The sequence below is a fragment of the Bombyx mori genome, chromosome 1 (genome assembly GCF_030269925.1).
Source record: "Bombyx mori chromosome 1, ASM3026992v2".
NCBI lineage: Eukaryota > Metazoa > Arthropoda > Insecta > Lepidoptera > Bombycidae > Bombyx > Bombyx mori.
Genome location: NC_085107.1, coordinates 11129399 through 11156964, shown reverse-complemented (window position 1 = coordinate 11156964; position 27566 = coordinate 11129399). Strand labels below are relative to the sequence as shown.

At 33.9% G+C, this 27566-nt stretch overlaps 1 protein-coding gene across 1 annotated transcript; it reads right to left on the bottom strand.

Moving 5' to 3' along the window:
* Positions 1-1101: 1101 nt before the first annotated feature.
* LOC101746014 (proton-coupled amino acid transporter-like protein pathetic) lies at positions 1102-26937 on the bottom strand. Its single transcript, XM_004929856.5, has 9 exons — positions 26460-26937; positions 10331-10392; positions 10068-10153; positions 8767-8841; positions 7565-7715; positions 6265-6386; positions 5507-5591; positions 4769-5229; positions 1102-4282 (listed from the first exon to the last, which is right to left on the bottom strand). The coding sequence occupies exons 2-9, from the start codon at positions 10337-10339 to the stop codon at positions 3877-3879; spliced, it is 1395 nt and encodes a 464-aa protein (XP_004929913.1). The 5' UTR covers positions 10340-10392; positions 26460-26937; the 3' UTR covers positions 1102-3876.
* Between the last annotated feature and the right edge of the window lie 629 nt (positions 26938-27566).

The window sequence follows — 27566 nt, the reverse complement described above, 5'->3', positions numbered from 1 at the left end:
CTGCTGTAGATAGGCGAGCCAGCGGTTCTTCCTGGTTTCTGTCGCCCATCTACATTGGAAATATCAGGCCGCTACCTACATAACTATAATATCGCTACCACCATGAAGGTACATTTTTCTCCTACCTACGCCGAAAGTTCGGTTTTCCTCCCGCTGTACAGGGAAGAAAGTGTAACTTTTTCTCCCTGGGTACAAGTACGCATGCGCGTTAGTGTCTACGTCTGCTCTCACGCACCTAAAATTCTCCGCCATTGTTGCGCTCGAGTAATTTGCAATATTGTGTTTAGTGTAAAAGTGAAATAAACAAAAGGCAATAAAATTTAATAGTGAAGTATTAAACAAAGATGAGTTCATCAGACAGTTCTTATTCAATTAGTAGTAGTTTATTTAAAAATAAAAAAAACAGTTAAATTGTTTTTTATGAGTATGGGGTGGCTCCGTCTTCCCCCCCTACCCCCGACAGGGCTTCGCTCCTGGTTTCGCCCCTGGACCCCGGCTCGGTACTCCACGAACTTTCGGTCTGGTAGGAGAAAAAATAGTATGTGCACCGCGGGAGAAAAGTTTGACATTTCCTGCAGCGTATTTACGCGTTACACGCGAGAGGAAATGTCCGACTTTTCTCCCTTGGTGCACAATGTCCTATTTTAAGCTCTTAGAAGCACAGAATATCGCCAAACTATTGAGTTGAATAAAAACTCCTTGAATCTGTCATAACATATCATCGTAACCACGAACGAAGGTCATATCTTGATAGTTTATTCTTTTTTGTGTAATGTTATTAAATTATCGTTACGATTCTTATCCACCTGTTTGAATGTTGGTTGCTTGGAAGAGATCGCTCTTAGCGATAAAATCACCCTTTGTACTTTGAAGTACAATCTCTTTCCCTCTCTCTCTCTCTCTCGTGCTTGTCTTCGTGTGTGGTATAGTGCGTGTCAGTGGTGAAATCAATAATATATTACAGTTTCGGAAGCGGAGCGAGGGCGGGTCGCTAGTAACTTACAAAGTACTGTCAACGTATTTGTTCAGTTTAATGATGTATGATGCACACCATTTTTATATTTTTTTACGCAACGACCAGGTAATCCATTAAAAATCAAATAGCTTGTAAATTGTATAATTTCTGATACAAATTTCATACACACATATAAATAATATTAAATATATCAATACATAAAATGTTCGGTGTGCCCAATTATTATTATGAATGGTAAACAAAAAAAAAATAACACTAATTATATAATGTAATACAAACAATTATTTAATAGGAACTTCCTCAACTTCGTATTTGAAAATTATGAGGGCTGTTGATATCTAACACAGGAGTTGTACCAAAATCTCTTAAACATATTTCATTGAAAGACAGAGTGTAACAAAAACTATAATTCACTTCCATAGTACCGTTAAAGCACAATGACATTGTTAAATTCCTTCCATTAACAATTACAAGACCCTCAAACTGACTTACGATATCAGTAGGTATGTCTAAGGGAATACAGAAAGGGGATACAGAAAGCTTCACTTAACCACTGAAGTATAAAACCTATATATAGGTCTATGCCAGTGATTCTCAACCTTTTTTTTGTTGCGGCACATATTTAACGATTTCAAAATTTGGCGGCACACAAAAAAAAATGATAAAAATTATTTACCTACTACACATTGCATAAATAGTTTATCAAAAAATTTTAATATATTTATTTTAATATACAAAATAAACTAAAATATACTATATTTTTTTTGTGGATTTAAATATATATTGAATTTTAAAGTATTTTTCTTTTAAAATGATATAATTTAATAATATTAACATTATTATATATATTCGCAAAATTTGGCGGTACACTTTTGAAATTTGGCGGCACACAAAAGTGCCGCGGAACAGTGGTTGAGAATCACTGGTCTATGCAATTAACACGGTTTTGTTGTGCTTTAAAAACTAAAATAGATTAGCTTGAATTGCGTTATACATAGTTTGGTTGCAGATACTGAACTAATATTAGAGGAAATGATAAAACTCTTTTTAAACGTTGAATTTCAAAATTAACTGATCAAGTTAGGTATATAGTGTGTTTTTACACTATATAATATTTTTGACCCTTAGAAACGATCAAGAAACATCGTTATCTCTCTATTGTTCCCTCTAAATCAATATTTAGAGCATCAATTCGTAATTTCCTAAATAGAACACTAATAAAAAACAAGTTTCTTAGAAGAAGCTTAAATTCCATTAATGTTTTAATAGAGACTAAGCATTTTTATAGCTAGAATTAGCTCCCCTATAGACACTTAGGCCAGTTTAAGAATTGTTACATTACATGAACCATTTCATTAAGTGAACTGAATTGGACGGCATCAAAAGCATATTTTTATCATGGTTCTAAAGGTTCTCGTTATGATTGCACTCGTAAATTCATAGTTTTTAGTTTTATTTCCTCCAGCTTTTTTTGTTGTTGTTCTACAACGCAGTAAACATTTCGATGTTGAGTAAATATTTCACGGTCGGATAAGGTTTTTGCTACACTCTGTATATTGCAATTGTATTCAAATTGCATTGTAAGACTTAGATAAACACTACTTTAAAAACTTTGGTCGTTAGTATTTATCACAAGGATTTCTTCTGATCTTTCGATGTCTTTTATCACAATAAATATGATGACCATAGTCGAAGGAGCATTTTCATTTTTATTATTATTAAGTTATTGTAATATTTGATTCAGTACAATATTTTTGTGATTATTCACCTCGACTGTGGTTCAAAGTTACCATTCAAGTGTTTTCTTTTTATTTTGTAACATTACACAATAATATGTACTGCATACTTATATACCTATTTATATTTGAATACAATACAAGATATTTGAATAATTTTAATTTATTTAATAAATAAATTTTCAAAACATAAAATATTTAAATGCAACTTTGATTACTTATTCATACATCGTTTCATGTGAAGTAATGTTAATAATTTAGTGTGGAGTTTCGCTAATTTAGGCAGTGCAAAAAAAATTAACATTATTGACGCGATTGTATTGGTGAAACTTTTGACATTTCGATATTTTAATACTTTTTTCTAATACAATTAAGTAATCCTATTGGCTACAAAGAAAATCTTTTCACAGATAAACCAACGAATGCGAACCAATATGTGAAGTAAACGCGAAGCCTTAAACATCTAAATCTTCAATCAAAACATTCACTCTCAATTCCTGGTACGGGAATGTAATTGAATTTCATTATTTATTTTGCGTTCTCTTATAAGACTCCTATAAACTTTAGTTGTTTACAGGAACAAATCGTAAAAATTTAACTTAACAGACCAAATTTTCGCAGAATCTGGTCCCATCGTTGTTACACCTCAGTGGCACAAGCTAAATATAATTCATGAACTAACAAAATTGGTTCATAAGTAAACCTTTAAGCACTTGGTCAATGTAAATCTGAATTTTTCTTCTTGCCCACATTCCTGATAGGTGGGATTGGAACAAATCAATCGTTTGTTTCGGCTACAATTTCATAACGCATCCCGCCTGTCTAACTTGAACTCTCTAGGGAATGGGCCAGATCAGGAGTCAGGATCGAAATTGGTGGGAATTTGAGTTGGATAAAAGGTAAGTTTTCATACTTCTACGGACGGATGAAGAAGTCGTTAGGGCGAGGACGCAGTGATCTCATTTTATTTTATCCGGACAAAATATTTTTATGCTAGATCCTAGATTTAAAATATTGGTGCCGTTTTACGTGGAAAGACCACATCTAATTTATTGAATAAACATAGTGTTTTATTAACTAATAGTTACACTGTAAGCCACGCTTTTCCTATCACAATAATCTTTGAAGATTATTCCTTAATTTGGTTTAGGGCTATTTATAATTTTAGAAGTCTTTTAAAATTGCAAGTATGGCGTCTTTAGTACCAAAAACTAAGGAGAATGTACCAAAAATAACCACTAGAATGTTTTTCCAGATCAAATACTTTCCTGGGCCGACTCCCGGTTCCCAATACGTAATGACTTCAATCATTGCTGGTGCGATAAGACCGAGGATGGAGAAACAGAATGCGCCAATGACTCCCATCAAAGGACTAATCTGGGGAACGGCCGCGGCAATCGACACGCACACCGTGACCATAATCGTTCTCATGATGTAATCGGCGAGCTCCGGTCGTTTCGTGAATTTATCCTTAATACCGTTCCACATAATATCAATGCACACGAAGAACTGCAGGCCAAAAGTGCAGTATACTGCAATGGCTATAGACAGTTTTACTATTTGAGCAGGGCTGGAAAGGAAAACATTGGCTCGTTTAGCAAACATCCTAAGATTATCGCGACCTACGCGGTACAAGTGCACGTAAATTATCTAAATTGTACTTTCTTCTTGGGAAACACAGCTTTGGAAATGGGCATTTTAATTATAAAGCGAATATAAATTGTATATGTGATGACAGTTAAAAAAAAAGTAGGTTTTATTGTCTATCCAGATGGGAAGGATTGATTACCGGGGCAAATCTGCACATTAGACAGCGCAATTGCTTTCTGGCAGAACTAGACATGACTATGGTACCAAACCGTACGGGTGACTCGTTTACAACCCCTTATCTCTAACATATCTCTTGTTAATTTACTTTCGTTAACTAAAATCTAGTGACGTGTGTTCACGAGTGTTCACACCCTGCAGATTGTGAGCGACATGGGTGACGTTGAATATAAGGTACGTGCTCTCCTATCATGGGTAAGTGAAGACAATCATTAAATAGAATACTTACATCGCGTCCCCTAAACTAAGAGTGATGGAATCTTGGACTTCTTCTCCGAACCGCAGGTAGCCGAGGAAGCCAAGAAGAATGTAGACTAGTGTAACACCGGACATGCCTTTGTTCAATACACCGCAGATACCGAGCATCGCACGAGGGGTCTTCATTGAGTTTTCGAGAGGCATCACAACTCCGATGGCTTCCATTGCGAAAATTGTGAGCGAAAAGAATTCGGGCCATTCGCTGGGATGTTTGAAGAGCATGTCCTTGATCTTATCGTATTGCAGTTGTCCAGTACCTACTAAGTAGTAAAGGGTGATCCCTAGACCCACAGCCATGAATAAATTCGCGATCATTGACACAGGAGCTAAGTACTTGAGATTTCGAATCCAGGCCATGAGAATAAGTGGGACCAGTAATATTATAATGAGAAAACGTTCATTGATAATATCGCCGCAGTAGAACTGAATTATCTGGAAGTTAAAAAAATTATCACGTATTTAGTAAAAATGATATTTAGTTTACGTACTGTGTTCAACATTGATATGGAAGAGAATAATTAAAATGTTAGACGCCAAACACATTAGATAATAAAAATATATTGTTTAAGTCTGGTTATTCGATAAAATTTTAATTTGCCGTTACATATATGATAATTTGACAAAGTAAAGCTGGTTTGAATTTAAATGTATCATTGAAAAGTTAATCATAATGATACAATTGTTTTATATATGTGTATTTAATATTTACCTGTAAAATGTTTCGTGCTATTATGACCGTATAGACGGAGCACGTCCCAAAGTACGTTATAAAGAGACTAATGACGATGAATATCCTAAAAATAAAAATTAGCAATTAGGAAGGTTATATTTTGGATGGAGTAATTGCTGATGGGAGAATTTTTGGTTTCAACCAGACGAATTTGCGTATGCGGGTTCAGTCAGCAGTTGTGGAACTTTGCTAAAAACTGATCAGCTTATTCGAAGGTGATCTATTAGCTCGAGGGCAACTGCTTTGCGAGTGAATCTTCTACGGGTTTGGAATCGCGACCAGTTAAGAATATCCGTGGCTAGACTCAATGGGGTTATAGTTTGGGTTAGCTGTCACATCGAACTCGAGTTTGATGAGTACGGTGACTTGTGCTTTTATGACAGCCAGCGTTATTACTAGTAGCATCCAACACCACTGAAGGTGGTTCAAAAGGATCCGTGAAGACTTCTGGGGTATATAGTTATTGAAACAACAAATAAAAATCATCCAGCGCATAAAATTAATTAGGTATTTAAAATTGTATTTTTTCATTTGTTTATGCAGCAGTTTATTCTGTTAAGAAATTTTAGCTGACAATTATAAAAATCAGCCTTCATTAATTGCAAACTAAACAATAACATGAAATAGAAATTTACTGTAAATTGTTTTTTTTTTGTTTTACTTTACCTCGAATACACACTCTTTATTCTTTGTGCGTAGAAAGTATATTTCTATTGTGACCTGATAAAGTTATTTACCTGAAAGCATTCGCCCATTTTCTTAACGGCTGTGGACCGTTATCCAAAGCCGCCTCGCCCACTTCCGCAAAGGACATCTGAGTTTTTTTCGTCTTCTTGTACAAAACGTGGGCACATTTAACCTGTTTATAAAATTCGTTCATATAAAATACTGTTAAAACGAAAACTTGCTATGCATACCCAGATATTTAACTGCCAATAGTATGTTCCGAAAAAAAAAATGTAACTGCATTGAAAAAATTTTTCGAATTACATGGCTGTGAGTTTCTAAAGCCTAATAAAGATTTAAATATCACATATTGTGATATAGGCGTATGGTGGCCGCAACCACGTTGTTTCCATGAGCTCTGTTAACCATAAACCAGATGAACATCAGCGCATTCACCCCTCCCCAATAGATAATTAAAAATGTCAGATATCGGCCCTCCCGAGCCAATACCAACTGTTTAAAAACGATGTCCCATCGTAAACTTCAAAGAAACAAATATTCATTTATTATTAAAGCAATAAGGGTCACTTTCAGCTCCATTATCGGAACTACTCGTATGATCTATATGATCAATATATATATAATGTCGATCGTTCGTTCCGTTAGCGCGAGCAAGAATAACAAACAAATAAAAACAAGGTACAACGTTTATGATATTTTAATGGCAACCTCGTCGAAGTCCAAGATGAGCTGTGTGTGTATTATTTGTGTGTCCTTTTTTTATACCTACCTAAGCTGAAAGCCTTGAGAGGCTATTTCAGCGTAACCTTAATAACTAGTAGGTGAGCTCACGGGGCTCAAACCTGACGACGTTGCTAACACGAACCCTAGCAAGAGCCGTGCTTCGCAGAATCTACCACCGGATCAGAAACGCGACCCACTGAGAAGTTCCGGCGAGAAACTCAGTGGGCTGTGTCTGAGGATTAATTTACTCGTCGAGCCCTTCGTCGCAAGCGACGGGTTCGACGAAAACGATGACTGGTGCTTGAGGTAGCAACGTAGCGACGGGTTCGACGAAAACGATGACCGGTGCTTGAGGTAGCAACGTAGCGACGGGTTCGACGAAAACGATGACCGGTGCTTGAGGTAGCAACGTAGCGACGGGTTCGACGAAAACGATGACCGGTGCTTGAGGTAGCAACGTAGCGACGGGTTCGACGAAAACGATGACCGGTGCTTGAGGTAGCAACGTTTATGACATTTCGAGGTCCAGGATGAGCTGTGTGTACATTTTTTTGTGTATGCGTATAACACACATGGATCGCGATGTGTATATATTTCTTATTCAAATAATCCCATTCCTAAACTTACAAGTATATACGAGCAGTGAGTGCAGACGACGGCCACGATAACCGTGAAGAGTATTCCATTGATCAATCCGGCTGCCTTGAAGGCTTTGGGCATGGCTAAGATTCCAGTACCCAGGGAAGCCTTCAATAAGTGTGTTAGAGTGTCCATATTCCTGAAATAAAACCCGACATAAGTGCCAATAAGTGAAGTACGCCGTAAAAGCTTTCGTATAAAATTTGAATGGGAATTGCAAAGTCAAAACTCCACATACATAACATGAGATGTAACATGCGGTTTGCTATAAAATTTCGCCGGTAGCTGCTCTTGACAATAAGAATAAACAATCTAAACCAATATTTTGTCTTCGTTAAGTACAGTTAATAGACACACGCAAGAAAATCTTTTTTAACGTTTTTTTTTAAATTCTGTCATTGACAAAATTATTCATGGTTCATTTATCTTCGTTTATATCTATGTCTGACCGTTGTGTAACGTTTGGAAAAACAATATATAGCTATTCACTAAGTTATTATAGGTAAACATATTTCTTAAGTTACGAGATGGAATTGACAAAATGAAAAATAGCATTTTAAATACATTACTTAATTTTCGCTAAGCTTAATAATGAAACGTAAGCAACTTAAATTCGCGCTAAAGTGCAAATTTAGCATAGGTACATAGCACAGCAAAGAATGTGTAGGTGAATGTTATGACAAAAATGTTAGTTGAGCAAAATCGTATTTTAGATGCGTAATCAGTGGTTTATTAATTTTTTTTATATTAGCAACTATGAAACGAATACTATACAAAATAAATTTGAATTCTTAAAAAAATATACATATTACATTATTTTAAAGTAGTTTTATGTTAAAAATAAAATCTAACTTGGAGTTGTAATTGTAACGTAGGACACGTTTTAAAATAAATAATAGAACATGAATGTATAATTAACAACGTCTCATTAAATTACTGCGACCGAAGGAACAATATGAGGAAAACATGCATTAATGCAAAAATTACTCCGTGTCTATACCGTAGGTATATAAAAACGCTTTGAGACGATTTTGTGTTGTGGGACACAATTTTTTTTTAACATAGTTTATTTATTTATAATTGTTTTCGTTATAAACGGGATTGTTGATCTTAAACGTTTAGAAACACTATTATGTATGAAATGCTTAGCCACACCTTAATTAATACGATCAAGTCATAAATTTACTTACGAAGTAGGAGTGTCCAACTTCCTTTCGGTGAACGGATCAAAGTCTCCTGACTCCGCATCTTTCGTCATGTTATATCTGTTCAAATAGATGATTATGAATGTTAATTTACTTCTAACCACAGTTCACTATTTAAGGGTAGGTATTTAAAAAAAAATGGTTCGTCATTGTTATTATTTCATTTTACCTACATTCAAGAATCGAAGATGGAAAGACGCGATTTTTTTTATTATACGTAATATTAAATATAAAATGAACAAATTCAAACCGACCACATGGATTGATCTTAATTCATAACATGATAGCTTACAGTTGAATCGTTTCAGAATACAAAGTAACTCGATTAATATATCTATTGTGTACATTCCAAAAGCCAATTTCGTAGGTCTTTACCTGTAAATGTACCGTTAGTCGTTTTTACGCATATTTTTTTATTTCTATTAATCAAATTGTTTTTATTTTTTTTTATTGCCTTTGTATGCAGACGAGCATACGGCCCACCTGATAGTGAGTGGTTACCGTCGCCCATGGACTTCAGTAATGCCAAGGGCCGAGCCAAGCCGCTGCCTACCGGACCAAAATATGGTATCGATGCTTTCTCATCTTTTCAACGCCCTTGAAGAAGTTAAGGGTTTTTTTTGTAGCTTCAGGGGCTATTTCAGCTATGCCCCCGGCCAGATAGGTGAGCTCACGGGCTCAACTTGAGAAAATTTGCTAACACTAGCCCTAGCAAGAGCAGTGCTTCGCAGAATCTATCACCGGATCGGAATCGCGACCCACTGAGAAGATTCGGCGAGAGACTCAATGAGCAAGTTAGGTGTACGGAAACCAACAATGCACGTCATTAATGTTGTGAGCCGTTTATGCGGTATTGCTACCGCGCCGGAACTCGTATTGCATATTAATGAAAAAGGTACAAATGTAAATTAATGAATACAAAACACCTATCAATAAACAAATTACTGTTTTTGAAAATAGAATTCCAACCTTTTTAAATTAAATTCAGTTAAATTTAGAATTTATTGCCAGCCATCCATAAATTACGTTTCAGATGGCCAGTATTATAAATTGGTAACTTCATATGTAAAGAACTATTATTCATTCATTTTAATATTGGTGCGAGCATCGTTTAATTTTTTCAAAACTGTTCGTTCTATTATAATAATGTCTCTGAGCATTGGAGTCCCCTAAAAATGCCCTCAGAATTTGGAAATACTATATTTAATACGTTTTTGATCATTAGGATAAGTAGAAATAAAATATGAAGTTTATGAAAATATGTGATATGCGCGATAAGTACTCACTTGCTAACAATCTTTTCTTTGTTCTTTTCATCCGGAGATATAAATGTTTCCAACTCCTGTGGCGCTGGAATGGCGCCATTTGGTTCCTGTAATGGCAAAATAGCAAAGAAAGCAATTAGTTGGGAGGTTAAAATACAAGACAGAAATTTAAAAAATAATAAGATGTTGAAAGCAAAATCTATTATTATAATTTCCGATTCACATCAAGGACGAGTGTTATGAATACATGATTTAAAAAAAACTAATGGTATAAAAATACTTACGTTCACCATTTTGCAACGCTGATCGATAGACTTTCCGGTAAACCTTAGGTTAGGTTATTTATCTGTAAAAAAGAAAACAAGATTTTATTACGAATGTGGTATGCACAAGCCTACATCGGAATCACGTCTTAATGTCTTCATTGTTAATTACTCAAATGTTACATTAACAGTAAAGAATGTTATCTATAGTGACTGACATTTAATAACGAGTTGCGCGCGATATCGTTGTTACTTTCAACGACATCCTACTTAAATGTGAATAATGTATGAAGTGGACGAAATAATAAGGCGAATGACAATTGTTAGGTCTGCTATGGAAAGTATGGCGGAATCGAAATATAATCAAAACTATGAAGATTAGATTCGTTAGATCTTTAGTGTGCCCTGTATTCTTCGTAAAAGTCTAGATCCTGCGAAATAGTGTAAAAACGCAGGATAAGCTCCTATAAGGACATAATTCAGGAGCTGAAAAGTAACTAAGCGCCTGTTCTGCCCGGTCCAATTTCTTATCCTGATATTAAGTGGAAACATACAAAGAAGTGTGGATCTTTCGCAAGACGACGCGGAGGATCTCCCCTAAGATGAACGGACAAACTAAGGCAGCAATGAATTCCCTACTTCTACTAAAACTTGTTGTTGAATGTAGGCAGAAAACAGTCGACAAACGATATTCATGATATGAGTTTATCGTAAATTATGCACCGCACGATAAGTCCAAACCACGATCAAGGTCTTTAAAAGTCATTTCTATTTATTCGTATTATATTTCCTAGCATACTACGAGTATTATTGTATGAAACTGTCTCTTGGTTTTTTCTGCAAGATAGTCCCATTATTATATGCGGGGGTACACCAGAAGTTATTTAATATTTAATTTAAAAAAAAATATTTTATGATGTCGAAACATATTAAATTATCGAGTATACATAGTTGAGTTCAGTTTTGTTTGTTATACTGTTGGAACATGGAGAACGTTAATGAAAGTTTTTGCCAAACATAACATCAGTCCCTAAGTTATGTTTATGTTATTCTTGTAATATTCTTGACGAAACAATAGCTTAGAACTAGTTACAAACTCAAGACAAATTGGAGTTGAAACTAGAATATAAGTAATTTCGGACTAGGGGTTGACGAGTCCGAGAGGTTAAGTAAATTATTTATATCTTAAATACATTGAGTAGTCAGACCAGAGCAAGTAAGAATGGGTCGTGAATTACGATTGCAAAATTTCCATCTCAAGTCAAGGGTCGAAGCGTTGACGATCACGAGTTCTAGATTTTTAACCAATCAAACTTGCGCTCACTACTCGATTGAAGAGACAGTCAATTCCCAATAAATCGAGAATAATTTTGATTATTGAATCGGGGACTGAGACAACTTGACTCGAATGTAATCTGGCGCCAATCGTTCAAATATCTCGGACTCGACTAGTAAGTACTATTAAGACCCTTGACAGTAAACGCTCCTTTGTCCGGTACTCATTGGCGCCAATAAAAACAAATACATTGTCTTTATATTTTAATACTGGGTCACTGACACAGAACAATCAACGCACGACAAAAATCGTTCGATTGAAACTATTAATAGAATGGAACACGAAGTTACATGGCTTCTTTGATTTTTTTTTTTTAAATAATTCGAAATTGAATACTACACATTTATACCACAGTAACTGGACTGTAAGTTTAAATAAGGATACCGTTGTTCATGGAATTCTGCAATGGTAATAACACAAGCAAGACACTGTACTTAATGCTATGAATTCCATTCAAATCTCGTTTGAAGTATGACTGAAGAGTGGAGTTTATTCCGAAGCCGTATTGTACGTGACAAAGATAATCTGAAATTTATTATTTTAAAACACAATACGACGATAATGTATGCATTATTTAAGTTCACGTAAAAATGTTCAATATTATAAGTCTTTAAGTCATTTATTTACAAATTTAAAAAGAAAAACCAGAAGTGGAGTGTGTATTTTAAATTTATTGTTATCTCTTATCAACCACATAAGTTGATAAAAAATTATATGTATTTTATTTGCGGTTTAACGTTTTCTCAATATTTTTATAGAAATAATATGCTTTCGTCTGTCAATCTACTCGTAAAATATGAAGGCGCATAAAAGTAATCGTATTTTTACTACTACAACAAAAGCCAAGGAAGTAAAGTTATGTTTTGTCACGAGCATAGCGGGCACTGGGACTTATCAGAATTACCAGTAAACTTCGAGATCTTTGAAAAGCCTATTAAATCTACTGAACATATTATTAGCACCATACACACATACATTACACAGAATCAGAATATATATACATTGGAAAATTGTTAATTTTTGTTGCTGTTGGAAAACTGTTTAGTTAATGATAAAAGGTTTCTCAAATGGATTCATTGTAGATTTCCATTGGAAATTTACTCAACGTTAAAACAATTATATCAGATTCATTACTGTAGTTTGCTAGTTATAACGCGTATGAGAGTTCGACATTGAATTTATGTTAACAAGTTTAAATAAAAATATAGAACATGAACGTCTATTATTTTCAATTACAAATAATAATTTATTTCGAAATGATCATTTGCCGATCGAGCACAATCTAGAAGATAGACATAACTGATAAGTATAAGAACTGGTAGGATTATGTTGTTGTTGAAAATTGTTTCTGTAATGAAAAAGAAAAAGCATCGAATATTCTCACTGGTTCTCAGAACTGGGGTTCGGATTTTTTTTTAATAAATTCGCGGATACAACGTGTCTTTTTTATAATTAATTTTCATACAAAAATCATATGAGACTGGGTTTATTTTCATTAATAGATATTTTCTATCTATCTTATATCTATGATTTTTATTTCTGTTCATTGAAACATTCTACTTGTTTGAAGAGTAATGAGACAAAATGTTTATTAATATCAGGTTCCAGAAAGTCAGAATACCAAAGGTTATCTTGACCTAACAAAGGCTTTAAGTGAGTGTCCACAGTAACGCCTCGAATCTTATTTATAGTTCTTCTGAACGTTATCTTTGAACAAACGGTCAGTGTTTACTTCAAGAAACGTTTCATCATTCCAAGAAGGATCAAAAACAAGCGTATAATTATTCGTGCAATTAAATTGAAAAATACACATTCAATAATAATATAGTGCAGTTGAGTAATTAGCTTTTTCGTTCATTTATTTTCATTTAAACTATTATATAAAATAATTAGCTAACATATTATAATGTGTAGATTTTAAAAGTTATGCAAAAAGCATTCAATTTTCTATTTCGAGAAGGTTAAGCTATAAATAGCAATTTTTTTCTAAATTTATGAAATAACTAGTCACCAGAGCTGATTTTAGACAGAAACATCAAACTGGTTGTATTATTTATTATACTGAATTTCAACCAACCTGTTCATTATTTATATAAGACGATGTTTATGTAAGTAAGTGGCTTTGTGGCAATATGCGTGTACAATTTTATGACACACGCAATACAATGGCTAATGCCTATATTTAAATATTTTGTCCCGGTCAAAGAGCCTACAAATAATATTCTCAGCACACATTTTTAGCTCACCAGTCATTGAATTTGCATTTCAACAAGCAATATTAAAGAGTTTCCATATGTACTAATCATTTTACTACTGAAAAGTGCAATATTAAAGACAGCGTCATATAGAGATCTCTACTTTGCGCCTGTTTAATTTGGACTTAGCTTTGAATGCAATTTAATCGTAAGTCATTAACAGAATAGTGTTTTCAAGCAATACATTATATATTTCTATATTCCATATACAGCTGGATGACCTCACAAAAATATTTCTTTTCGTGTAACAGTTTTTAAATTTACAACAACCTTCGAATTTTACGGATAGCTCAGTTTGTCGATTTCGTTACCACAGTACAATCAAATGATTTATTAGTAGCCGTTCAATAGAAAAACAATTAGGGGACACGTTTTCTTAGATAGTATGACACGGTAATAACGGTATATACGACGAAAGTGGAAGCCAATAGGATCGGATTACGCGCGAGCACTCTGTTCCAAAGAAGCCCTGGTATGCATGCGGTGATAGTCGTTTTCAGACTTAGTTTTATTGTTACAGGCCACAGTACCGGCCAGAAATTTAGAAAAGGGTGACATAAAATTATCTTGAAAGAGTTGCTTGAAATTATATGTATAAAATATTGGGAAGTGGCTGTTACTGCTGTTCAGGTTTTTTACAGTTTTTTGCCCGTAGATGCCGCAAAAAGCTAAATGAAAAAATTATGTTTTCTCTCGTCTATATTGTTTTTTAACTACAGAACGTAAAACATGTTTTCTTGTATCACGTAACGCTTTGTGTCAACAAGATTATCGTTTCACATACAATGCCACACATATGTACGACACGTGATGTTTACAGAGAGTCTCGTGCGTTACAATATTACTTATAACCACATTTTATTTGTTGTAACATTCAATCATAGATAAGGAGGACCAAAATATATGCAGGTTCGAAGTACACACTGATTCGTGATCTCTTAATAATAAAGGCACAAACAACTTGTAAATTGATCACAATAACAATGAATTTTATAGCGACCAACGCATTAGTAACAAAAGAAGTTCATTAAGAATTACCGATAAACCTACTACTGCAAGACTAATTAATTTTTATTTTTTATTTTTTTATTGCTTAGATGGGTGGACGAGCTCATAGCCCACCTGGTGTTAAGTGGTTACTGGAGCCCATTTACATCTACAACGTAAATGCGCCATCCACTTTGAGATTTAAGTTCCTAGGTCTCGAGTATAGTTACAGCGGCTGCCCCACCCTTCAAACCGAAACGCATTACTGCTTCACGGCAGAAATAGGCAGGGTAGTGGTACCTACCCGCGCGGACTCACAAGAGATCCTATCACCAGTAATAATAATATATTTATAATAATATAATAAATAATAATATAATATTTATTTTATAATGAACGTACTCGACATGTGGCTTCGTGCCAAAACCGGAATTTAAGACACGTCGAACGTCTTCTCGGCTCTGTGTTATTTCTATGAAGTATCACCAGCAAAGGTATTAATAAATATTTAATTTTATACCACGAGGCTCCCAATAATATGGCTGTACATTACTAAATAATAGTAATAATAATGGTTGGTTCGAAGTAAGTATCAGTTGAATGGAATATTTTAAATATATTCAACATATATCTATTTTTAATAAATGTATCTTTTTTATTTGATTGGTTTTGTTAATTTTAAATATGCTTCAATGATACTATGTACAAATATGGACTTGTTGTTGTCTGAAATATAATAAATCATTCATTCATTACTTAGTTGTTTGCATATCTATCTACCGTCTAAACTACGTGCATTTCACCACCAATTTTGGGAACTGAATTCGAATGAGTTTTCTGTAAGTAATTTTTGGGAGTCAATCATAGAGGGTAATAAAATCAGTATTGAAGATGTGGAAGGATTCGAGGAAGGGTATCGATTATAGTAAAATACTAGTAATACAAGGAGACCCGTTGTATATATACTGATTAATACTATAATAATATTATTTACTATTTATTATAATACTATTAAGTTATCATCTTGCGACTAATTATAATACGATTCTTAAGTATTATTTATTTCACTCAAAAATATACATAGGTAGATGTACAATAATATACTCCGTAATTATTGACGTAATCGATAATCACATAAGCTTCTAAATGAAGTTTATTGAGTAATCGTTTTTACTTAAATACTTGACATGTCTTATCGAAAGCCCTGTCTGTGATTTCAAATAAACCAAATTTTACTCGAGTAGACCGTGATTTATTTTTCATCTCGAAAGATAAAAGGTATACAGACATCGTTATTATGTATTCATTGAAGTCAATTCTTGACACGTATTTCACTGATCTCCGTCACCTGCGTTTTATGTTCGCATAATGAATCTCGTGTGAATGTGTTGATTTTTTACATTAGACTTACAGATAGGTATGCCTGACTACAATAATTTACAAGTCAAACAAATCGTGCTCAATGACAGGACCGAGAGAATGTCATTTTTTTTTATTTTTTAAACATATTTTTCGACAGACTTCAAGTAAATTGTTCTGAAGGCGGGGCGCGGTTCCTCATTAATCAAATCCACTTTGACTGGTGTTGATCTAAGCAATAAGCAATCTTTAATAATAAACACAGGAGGTTGCGTTCATAAATGTTACAGATATACAGATCAAGGATATAATATACCAGAAATCTTTACTAATTTCGAAATGTATGAAAAGATCTTTTTGCATTAAATGGCTTATAACAAAAACCCACGAGATCAGGAGTTGTTGTAATCAGAGTAATGACGAGCTGCTTTCAAGGCTATTAAATTTATCATGTCAAATGATGCGATGTGCCTCGAAGCGTCTGTGTTTTAACAGGTAAGACGCGCGCCCAGTTTACTTGTAGTCATAAATTATGGCGTGGGTAATCTAAGAGGCCGTTATAGTATTTTTTTGTTTATGGATTTAGGCCTTGTTCCACCAGGACAGATGGGCGAAAAAAGGCTCAGCCAGGCGGGATGAGATTTACTAGCAGCTGCCTGAGCGCCTTCACACGAGATCTAACAACTCCAGAGCAGACCATTCGCGAATAAACCATACCATATACCACCGAATCGGAATCGCGACCTCAACTCAACGGGCTGATATATGGGAGTATTCCATTGTGTAGTTTTACCCCATAATGAGCCTCTAAGAAGAATCGCGAGTGTCTAGACGACACTTCTAATTATTTGAAAATTAAATTTAGTATATGTACATTTCTTTAGATTTGAAATAGTCATCGTAAAAACAACATAGGAATCGATTTATTGTACTAACTATGTTCTCTTGTCCTCTATCCACTTTTGTACAGAACAGCACACGGATAATTAAATATTCAACTGTATTCTTGAAAATATTACAACACATCAATACAATTTACAATTTTTATACCGGCTACAAAAAAATATGTTTAACGTCGTCTAGTTTCATTTTCTTATTATTCTATTACAGTAATACATAAATTTCTTTTTTTCTAATCAGTTTCGTAAATTGAACTTATTAAGAACAACATACATGTGTATGAGACCCAATTTTAAATAACAGATAAAAGCGATATAAATAGTCTTACAATGTTTAAACACAATTATTTAGTCCTTGTCATGTGTTGTTTAACTGATCACAATGCAGTTCAATGATTTTTGTATATATTGATCGAACCGAGTCGAAAGTCCAATACGTAGAGAGCTCTCGTTTCGATATACAATAATATATCTCATTTCTTCCCAATCATTCGGTAACCGCCCTTGCATTCATTTTCAATCACCCAATTAAATATGCTATCGAATCGTGAATGACTAAAATCACAGTCAGAATATATTCATTTAAGTTAAATACAAGACAGGAGATGTTTCGAGGTGATGTTGAACCAATAAGTAGGTAATATCTGTAAGTATTATTGCGCGTACCAATTCTTCAAGTACATTATTTACATGCTTCTTTCGATGAAAGTATACAAATGTAATAATTGGTTCATTTATTATCGCGCACTATTTATTCGTCGAGATAATACAGTACTTAAAACTAATAATAAACATATTATATTTGATGTTGAAATTAAATACTCTCAAGGTTTTTCATTTTAAAACTTTTACTGTCAAACTTCACAATATCTTTCCAAATTTTCAGATTGTGGTAGATTCATTAATAATACAGAAACATTTTTAGTAGTCAAGGTTTTTTTAAACAATTATGACTTCTATTCAGAATTATTTCAGTGTGCATTGGTGCACCTTAAACCAAATAATTATTTTATGCATTTCTTAAGAACGAATTGGCCTATTTGCTATAGTAGCCTCGACTGGCTATTCCGGTTTCGCCTTGGTTGGTGGGTGAGGCACCGGGGTTCAGCCTGAAAGAATTTGTCAACATCTACCCTAGCAAGAGTACTGCTTTGCTGAATCTAAAAGCGGATCATCACAGAAGATTCGGCGAGAAACTCAATGGGTCGTATCTGTGGGTTGTTGCCCATCTAACTTTTTGCCGTATTCGACGAGTTCGACAAGAACAATGACCGGTGTTTGAAATGCCGTAAAGCTCAAGATAGTCCGGTGGTAGTTTGTACCATGCGGTCCATGCCACCCATGATCGAACACAGTGGAAGAACGTCACATGTGGTCGCGTTCCTTAGTAGTGAAGGAACGATATCATCATCATCATCATCATCATCAACAGCCCACAGTCGTCCACTGCTGGACATAGGCCTCTCCCAATCCACACAACTGAGCCCGGTCTGCGGCTCTCCTCATCCATTTCTTGGATAGATATAGAAGAAAGGAAAGCTCTGAGAGACTTTATCTTAAAAATATTCATATTAATTATCCTTCTATAACTGATAATATTAATTATTAAATTATCGATCAGATTAAATGAGAATAATATTTATTTTTTTAAGTGCAAAAAGAACATAAAATACGTTTTATTTATTGTTTTTCATCGATGTCACTCACGACCGATGTTATCTGGAAATTATTAATTTTTATTGTCGCGATATGCCATAAATATTTTTGTTAAAACCAGTGGGGAATGATATTTTATTTTAGTTAAGCATTAAATGCTTAACATTAATTATTCTTATAATTATACCTAATAAGTCTTTTCATATCGCATTACTAATATATCTACTACGTACTGATTCTTATCAAGGATTTTTAATGTTATTCTGATAGTGAAATAAAAGAAAGGTTTTAATTTTAATTCCCTAAGTCTTCCGTACTTAACTTTTTTTGTTTTAATTTTGTTGAATTCCGCTAAATACACTAAGGCCACATGACTTATAAATTAAACAATTTGTACTACTATTTTTCTGAAGAGGATGATAAAGCCTATTTTGGTTTTATTTTGTCTGGACAAAAAATTACAATTTTATCTTGTTTTGTGTTTGTGAAGGTGAACCAAATTGAAAGTATTTAAATGAAATGTTTCATACCATAGAAATTTAAACCGATAATTTCGTTATAACAATGTTTATGGCAACTCTAGGTATTTTGCTGAAATGTAGTGGTTTATATGAACATAATATGTCCAAATTTAATAGACTCTTGTGTACTAACCTAATAAATAGTATTGTTAAAATTTAAAAGTACGCGGGAAATACAAAAGCTGTTTTCAGATAACGGTATGCGCGTCGGTGCCGCCCACAGCCTCCAGTTGCAAATAATTAGCACACCACTATTATGTAGGTCACAACGTCGGCCATTCTCTGAATTTCTCTGTAACCACGTGTAAATTCGGAACGCTCAAATACTTCACGTCACTCAACATTAGCGTGATAAAATTACACCAACGAGGCATGGGCTAGGTCATCAATAATAGTTTTAAAAACTCGATACTCCAAACAAATCGTAATTAGATAATTGAAACTCCATTAGCACACTCTACCGAACTGGTAAATATTATTGTAACGCGTTCTTGAAAGTAATAACTTATTGATGATAACGTCAGTGACAACCGTACGTTACATACATATAAACATGTAATCAAATTGTAATACCGATACTACAGAACGCAACAGGATTATGTGGTAATAAGTCAATTAATCGTATGCACAACATGATCACCATACAGATAATGTGTTTTGCATGTGCAGCGCTTTTTATATTCTCGATCGGTCCGCACCCAGTAAATATTTACACGATTAAATTACTTGGATCTTTCTATAATCAATCATGCGTGTACTTTTTACAAAACGTTTACAGACTTAATCACGTGTATTTCTATTGCCGTCCTGTTTTCTCTAATATTCTAGATTACACAATTCAAATTAGATATGTAATGAAATGATAACTTTAAGATTGTCGTGTAGATACCGATCTCAATTAGAAAAGAATTCCATTTAAAAACTTGAAATAATTTGACCCATTTGACTTTAACACCGATGGTTCCTTGATGAATTCATAATAGCTATTTAATATCTTTATTGTTTTAATTTGTACTTGAATTTCTTCGTGTCTACATAACAGATTAATTTAAAAAAAAAAAAAAACTACAATTGTCTTTTTAATCTCTTCGGTGTTTTTATTTTAACATTCTTATCATTAGCCTTCAATTAATCCTTAACGTTCAATCATTCTAATTATCTTAAAATTAAAACTCTTAGATATATAATATTCTATATATTAATACGTGAAGCAAAAACTTTGTATCCCTTTTTACGAAAATTGCGCGGACGGAGGAATATGAAATTTTCCACACTTATAGAGAATATAGAGAAGTAGTGCACAATGCTAATATTTTTTTAAATAATGCATAAAATATACATTAAATCAATAAAGAAAACATTACACACACTACATACTATGTATTTGACGCACACACGCATGCATACTATTTATTGTCAAACTTTTGTTTTTGACGTCTGTTGTCAAATTGAGAATAGATTAAATATTGTTTGTCTTTGTTAATATTTTTTATAGTGTAGTCTTGGCGAAATTTGTGATTATAGAAGTATAAAATACAATCATAATAGTGTACAAACTTACAATTCCAATTAATTATAGTCGAATTTCGACTACTGCGGGATCTCTAGTAAACATAATTAGAGTTTACACAATTTTCCTTGTATTTTTTTTTTATTCTTAGATTGGTGGAAAAGCTTACGCCCACCTGGTGTTAAGACTTTACGTGATTAATGTGTTGGTTGACAACGATTCGGGGTCATATTTTTACAGTACAACGGCTGTCCTATCCTGCAAACCGAAGCCCATTACTGCTTCACGAAAGAAACAAGCAGCGTGGTGACTGGTGGTACCTATCCGTTCGGGCTCACGAGATGCCGTACCACCAGTAATTACGCAAATTATAATTTTGGCATGTTACATTTTTACTATATTATTTCTTCATCATGGAAGTCATTCGTGGAAATTCTGCTATTTTTCGTATTTCATTAGAAAATTGGTATCGGCACTTGCGGGATTCGAACACCGGCACAATAGCATCGATCCATGTAAATGCACCTGGCGTCTTATCCTTTAGGCCACGCGGCTAAATTACTTAATAGTACCTATTTTAATTTAATGTACCACCACTATGATTTATGTAATAGTTTTTAGAAAACATTTTGTTCGCTGTTTTTATACATTGATCTTATGTGGCAGCTTGATATTATCAAGATAATCAATTCCAAGGATGTGAGAAGCCAGTTGTGCTTGAAGCATGGCACTGATATCGTCTTGTGAATCTTTTTAGCATAAAAAAATTTTAATTTATTTTTTATGGTTTTATTACTTTATTTTAACAGCTAACTTTTTAAAGATTATTATTTTTTAATTTATAAATTTACGTACGAACCTTTTGTTAATACCAACTCTTAACTAAATGCTATAATTTACCTATACTGTTCGTTCCTCACATTGTTTTTTTTGGATGTATTGTCTCATGTGGCGATTCACTTCCAAGATCCAGGAATAAATTAATTAATGATTGTTGAACTCAACCTCTACATACTAATTTTCAAGGTTTTTTGTATTTTTCATTTGTTTTTTATTTTTATTTCAATATTATACCGATTACATGTCAATACGAGGAGGGATCAAAAAGTAGTGAGAACGACATACTCCTTGGTAAGAAAAAAAATACTGGCAGGCATAGCTTAGATACATATTTGTAATATTAATAAAGAAAAAAATCTTCGGTTCTCTTTTGTTTTTTTTCTGAATGTAGTTATTTGTTGGCTTCGTGTCGGAACGTGTTGTCGAAAATGGAGAAAAACGACGTGCGAGCCGTTATTAAATACCTCTGTTTAAAAAAGTTAACGATGCAAGATATTCATTGCGATTTGGAGGCAACATTAGGAGAGTCTACTCCGCCGTATTCCACTGTCGCAAGGTGGGCTTCTCAATTTCGAGTAGGCAGAACGAGCACGGAAGACGAACATCATTGCGGCCGTCCATCGACGTCAGTCACCCAAGAAAATGTTGCGAAAGTCGAGAAAATTGTATTGAGCCATCAAAAAGTTACCATCCGATACTTAATTCGAGAAACGGGCATTTCGTATAGAAGTATTCAATCCATACTGAAATAATCTTTGAATATGAGAAAAGTCTCCGCAAGATGGGTGCCGAGAATGTTATCTGATAGTCAGAAACCAAATCGACTTGCCATTTCCAAGATATTGTTGGACAAGTTTCAAGAAGATTCTGAAAACTTTTTGTCTCACTTCGTAACAATGTACGAAACATGGTTCCATTATTTTGATCTCGAGACAAAACAGCAATCTTCGCAATGGAAACGGCCATCATCACCGACCCCGAAGAAGTTTCGTGTCGTGGCATCGGCTGGCAAGGTCTCAATATTTTGGGATTCAGAAGGAATATTGTTGATTGATTACCTGGAGAGTAGAACCACTATTACAGGCCAATATTATGTAGCTTTAATTTACAAGTTGAGGAATGCCATCAAAGAGAAAAGTAGAGGGAAACTTCGAAGGGGCGTGCTGGTTCATCACGACAATGCACCCGCGCACAGGTCGGCAGTTGCAATGGTTGCCATTCAGCAAGCTGGGTTCGAATTGGTTGACCACCTAACTTTTTCACCAGATCTGGCGCCTAGAGATTTTTATCTATTCCCCAAATTGAAATAATACTTAAGGGGAAACAGGTACGAAGACGATAATGAGGTGATATATGCGGTGGAGAGCTTTTTGCTGGAACAAGACAAAACTTTTTTTTTTTTGGAAGGGATTGAAGCCTTGGGAAAGCGTTGGACTTTGTGCGTAGAGAGACTCGGAGACTATGTAGAAAAATAAATTATTAAGTTATCAATAGTCATTATATTCTATCACATTCTCACTACTTTTTGATCCTCCTAGTAGTTTTATCAAGTTAATATTTTTTAACTATAGAACTGTAAAATTTGTTGGCACTCTCTGATCCTTGAGAGAATGCAATTCATTTGAATTAATTTTGAGACAAAATTATAAAACTTACTTTAAGTTGAAAATTCAATTTATTTTATGATAATTATTCTAGTTTTAGTTGTGTAAAGAAATTAAAATAAAAACTTATCAACGTCAATTCTATGTCTCTTCGGTTTGCATCCTCACACACTCTTTCAAAAGCCGGAAAATACATGAGTTTCTATGAATGGAACTATTTTAACAGTTATTGTTTAACCAGTAGCTTGTGAATTCAACTTCTTTATAAATTTACCAAATAAATAGTAAACCAAATATTTATTTTCGTTATTCAGTACTTCCTACTAAAACATGCCAAATTGGCGATATTCGAGGTTATATAGAGTCAATATCGAAAATTCATCTAATTGTTTACTAAAAATTGCCTTCGACACACTTTTCCTAATAGGGTGTTTCAAATTATTCTATTAAATCTTTCATCGATTCTTTCGAGAGCATTGTTGTATTTAAAACAATTTACCAGAACATTTCCTAATGAAATTGTAAAACAGCTGTGATGCAGCTCATGAAGCCCATCTCGTGTCTCAAGCCGAGAATTTATTTTGAGACGTTTATGGATATCGTTATTTACTTAACACTAGATCAAACGCCTCACATCTTACTATGTTACAAACAAATATCCGGAAAGTATCCGATGCGTATTGAGAGGCATCTGCACTGTTCCAACATTCTGGCTAGATAGAAGACTGGAGGATTTTCATCTAACGCTCGAATTAGAAAGAAACGTAGGCTTGCCGGACAGACATCGCACCTTAAGAATTGAAGTGTCATAATCCCAAATATCTTATTTTTGGGTTAAGGCCAAAAATGTAATTTATTGAAGAATTGTCATTTTTTGGTTTAGCGCTTGATTTAAAAGAGTCGGAAAGAGTACGTTTGTCCGTATCTAGACTAAAAGAGATTGTTTAATTTTAATAAACTCATAGAATACATGTTCATAATAATATGTCGTTCGAAGTATAAAACTCATTTTCTTAAAATTTTAGTTAATCCCCTTCAATGCTATGGGTGCGATATATCTTCTGACTATTTATTTTGACAGCTTTTTCGTATGCGCAATCACAGGATAAACAATTTTTTAAGTATGTAATGTTAATTAATTATGAGATTCAGTACTACTCAAAGTCAAACCGTAGACTGATTATTTATTCGTAGCCGTAAACTAATTCTCGATCTTCATCATTCACCCGTTCGTATTTATCTTTAATTTTTATCTTTAAATTTATCGTATATTTAGAATTTGGACTTTGAAATTTAAATTAAGTAAATTGATTTTGAAATAGAACATATAATTCAATCTGCATTTATTTCAAGAGTGATTATCACTTTTAACTCGCTAGGTAGATAAACTATGGATAAAAGACAATTAATAAAATTTTGACAGACGCCAGATAGCCTTATTAGATAAAACGAGTTAAAATTGTAGGTGAGGGTTGCTGTATGTACTGAATATATTATTTATTAATAGTGTACAATACGCGCCAAGGTATGTAAGATGTATCAGCAATTGAATAGTGATGTAAATGAGTATATATGGGGGAAGGTAAGTTTAAAGAAATTGAAATTTTAAGTTTTGCGTTAATTTTTTTGAAAACTGTAATGAAAATGCGAAAACATGCCGAATTTCACAAACTCCAATTTTTATAATATTGAACATAGGGAGTAGGGTAGTGGCTCGAATACATTAATAAGAAAATGTCATTTTCAGGGATCTGTCTGTCGTAGGTTTGAGTTCGAAGTGGTCGTGGCCTAAAGGTTAAGATGCTTCGAGTGCAAGTTTTATTATTGCTCTTGTACCACCTGATAGTGAGTGGTTACCGTCACTCACGGACGTCAGTAATGCCAGGGGTAGAGCCAAGCCACTGCCTAAAAATGTATCAAGCGATGCGACCATTCCGGTGTCCAAATGACGTCGAAAGTTTCCAATGTTTAATGAAATACGTATTTAACTCATATTCACGAATTACTTCTAAGATGAAAGAGTAACATCGTATATTAAAAAATGAAACCCGAAAAAAATTGTAATTTTGCGTAATTACCGTAGTGCGTACTATGAACCTGAACGGGATTGTACCAGCACCGCCTTGCTTATTTTTACCGAAATGTACTGCGTTACGCTTACACGTATGCGACAGCCGTTATACAATTCAAATGAGAATTTAACAATGAGCCGCTCAGCTCAGGGTGAGTTTCGGCATTCACATTGTGATGAAAGAAAATTATTGAGAAAAAAAAAACCCGCTGAGTTTGTTTCGCCAGTTCTTCTCAGGACTGTGGCTATTTTTTTGGAACCGGGTGGTAGAGTTAACATTGTTATTTATATTTTGACATTCAACAAGTGTGTTATACTGACATCTAAGTTGAAATAAATGATTTTGAATTTGACTATGGGCTCTGGTAACCACTTAACCAGCTGACTCGCGAGCTCGTTCTATGTTAGCTGTATCATAATTTGAAAATCGACTACTTTCTTTTGAAAAAGAGTAGTCGTTTTGTAGAAAAAGAGTGACATAAACAGACATTAGAGACCCCAAGGGTTGAAGTTTCGAACAATTTATTGCCCAGCCCCTTTCAACAGTAATAGGAGCATGTAGTATGCAGAAATTAAATAATAATATTAAACGTAATTAAGTACATATAATTGATTAACGTTTTATTACCTATGACTGAAACTAATTCAAAACAAGTAGCTCTATTTCCTTTCGCATGAATTTAAGATTCATTTTCATGTTTTTTTTTTTGATATTTTTAAAATGACTGCACTACAATTGAATCGTAATGTTATTAAATTGATAAATTATTCGGTGCAGATAAGCATAAGCAATGGTATAAATAATTTATTACGGCATGTTTCAAGTTAATCAGGACCGCGAGACTAATTCTGTGAATGAATAGTGCAAATAATTAACTTACCTCTCATATTGAATGAAAAAAAAAAATACATCAATGAAAGCGTGTTTTTTTTAATATTATATACGGATAATAATATTTAATCAAACTACTTTTGTAACATATGCGCTAAACAGTATATCGCGTAGGTACATACTTACATTTACTAAGAATTATTACGTGTCAATCACCCAAATAGAATTATCGTACATAGTTTCATAGACAAGTAATGAAAAATTATTTATAGAGACATACCTGTTTTATAATAGAGCGGGTGACGGTTCAACTTTTAGGTTACGTTTTGGTTCCAAGCATCAGCCACGTGTTTTAATTTTAGCGAAATGCGAGCGTGCGACCCGCTCGCGTGTTAAAAACGGAATGAACGAAAAGCGGCCAGCGAGTCACAGCAAACGTACGCAGCACGCATGGCTTAAGCGAGACCGATTGTTGCGTCAGAGAGTATACGGTACACGCCATGGCATCCGTCATACCATTATTTTTTTACCCCGCCGATTGCAAACAGCCATACCGCAACGCCAAACCAATACTACACATCCAGTAATCTATCTAAAGATAACGCTCTTATTGTAATTGTGGAAAGATATCAAGCGAGCTTCCGCTATGCAGTTTACTTGTTTAAAACGTTTTTTTTATATTTTTTACAGTTAATCAATATTCCTAATTGTTTGTTTATTTCCTTATTAGGCAGGCGAACGAATAGAGACTGCTGTACTTACACCTGACTGTGCTAACAAAAACAAGCCGCTGGATGTCAAAGTTCTTCAGTTTATTTATTACAGTGATTTGCCTTCGGCCTTCGGTGTGTTTATGTTGCGTTGTCATGGAAATGACATAGTTTTTTTTCTGCTGAGTAATACTCCGCTAATAATCTATAACTAATATATAAATCTACAGTGGTTTTTACGGATGTTCCGTTATGACTACTGAACCGTGCATCCGATTGACTTGAAGCTTGGTATCCATGTAGAAAATACATGTACTTAATGGATAGGCTAATATTTATATGAGTGTTGGACTCTCTACAACAGTTGTGGGGGCGTTAATGATGAGAATCTTTGTGGGGGTGAGAAATAATAATGTTAATTTTAAATGCCCAGCGAAGCGGACGGGTACACCTAGTAATTAATATATTTTTACTGAGTACTGAAAAAAAGATATTTAACGTTACGAATAGTAAATTTTACAGACATATTAATCAAATTCTATACATATAATTTGTAATTTTTATAAATTTGAACTTTAATAATTATTAACGTGACTTATCGGTAAATCTGCAAAGAGCGGAAAAAAGTACGAAACGTTATTTAAATTAACAACAATGACAGTTATTCCGTGGTAATC

What these genes read in the sequence shown, in the direction of transcription:
- LOC101746014 (XM_004929856.5), bottom strand. An exon ending in AAATGGGCGAATGCTTTCAG is followed by an intron (nt 5,592 to 6,264) that starts GTAAATAACTTT and finishes TTTTATTTTTAG; the next exon opens with GATATTCATCGTCATTAGTC. An exon ending in TAGCACGAAACATTTTACAG is followed by an intron (nt 5,230 to 5,506) that starts GTAAATATTAAA and finishes TTTAACTTCCAG; the next exon opens with ATAATTCAGTTCTACTGCGG.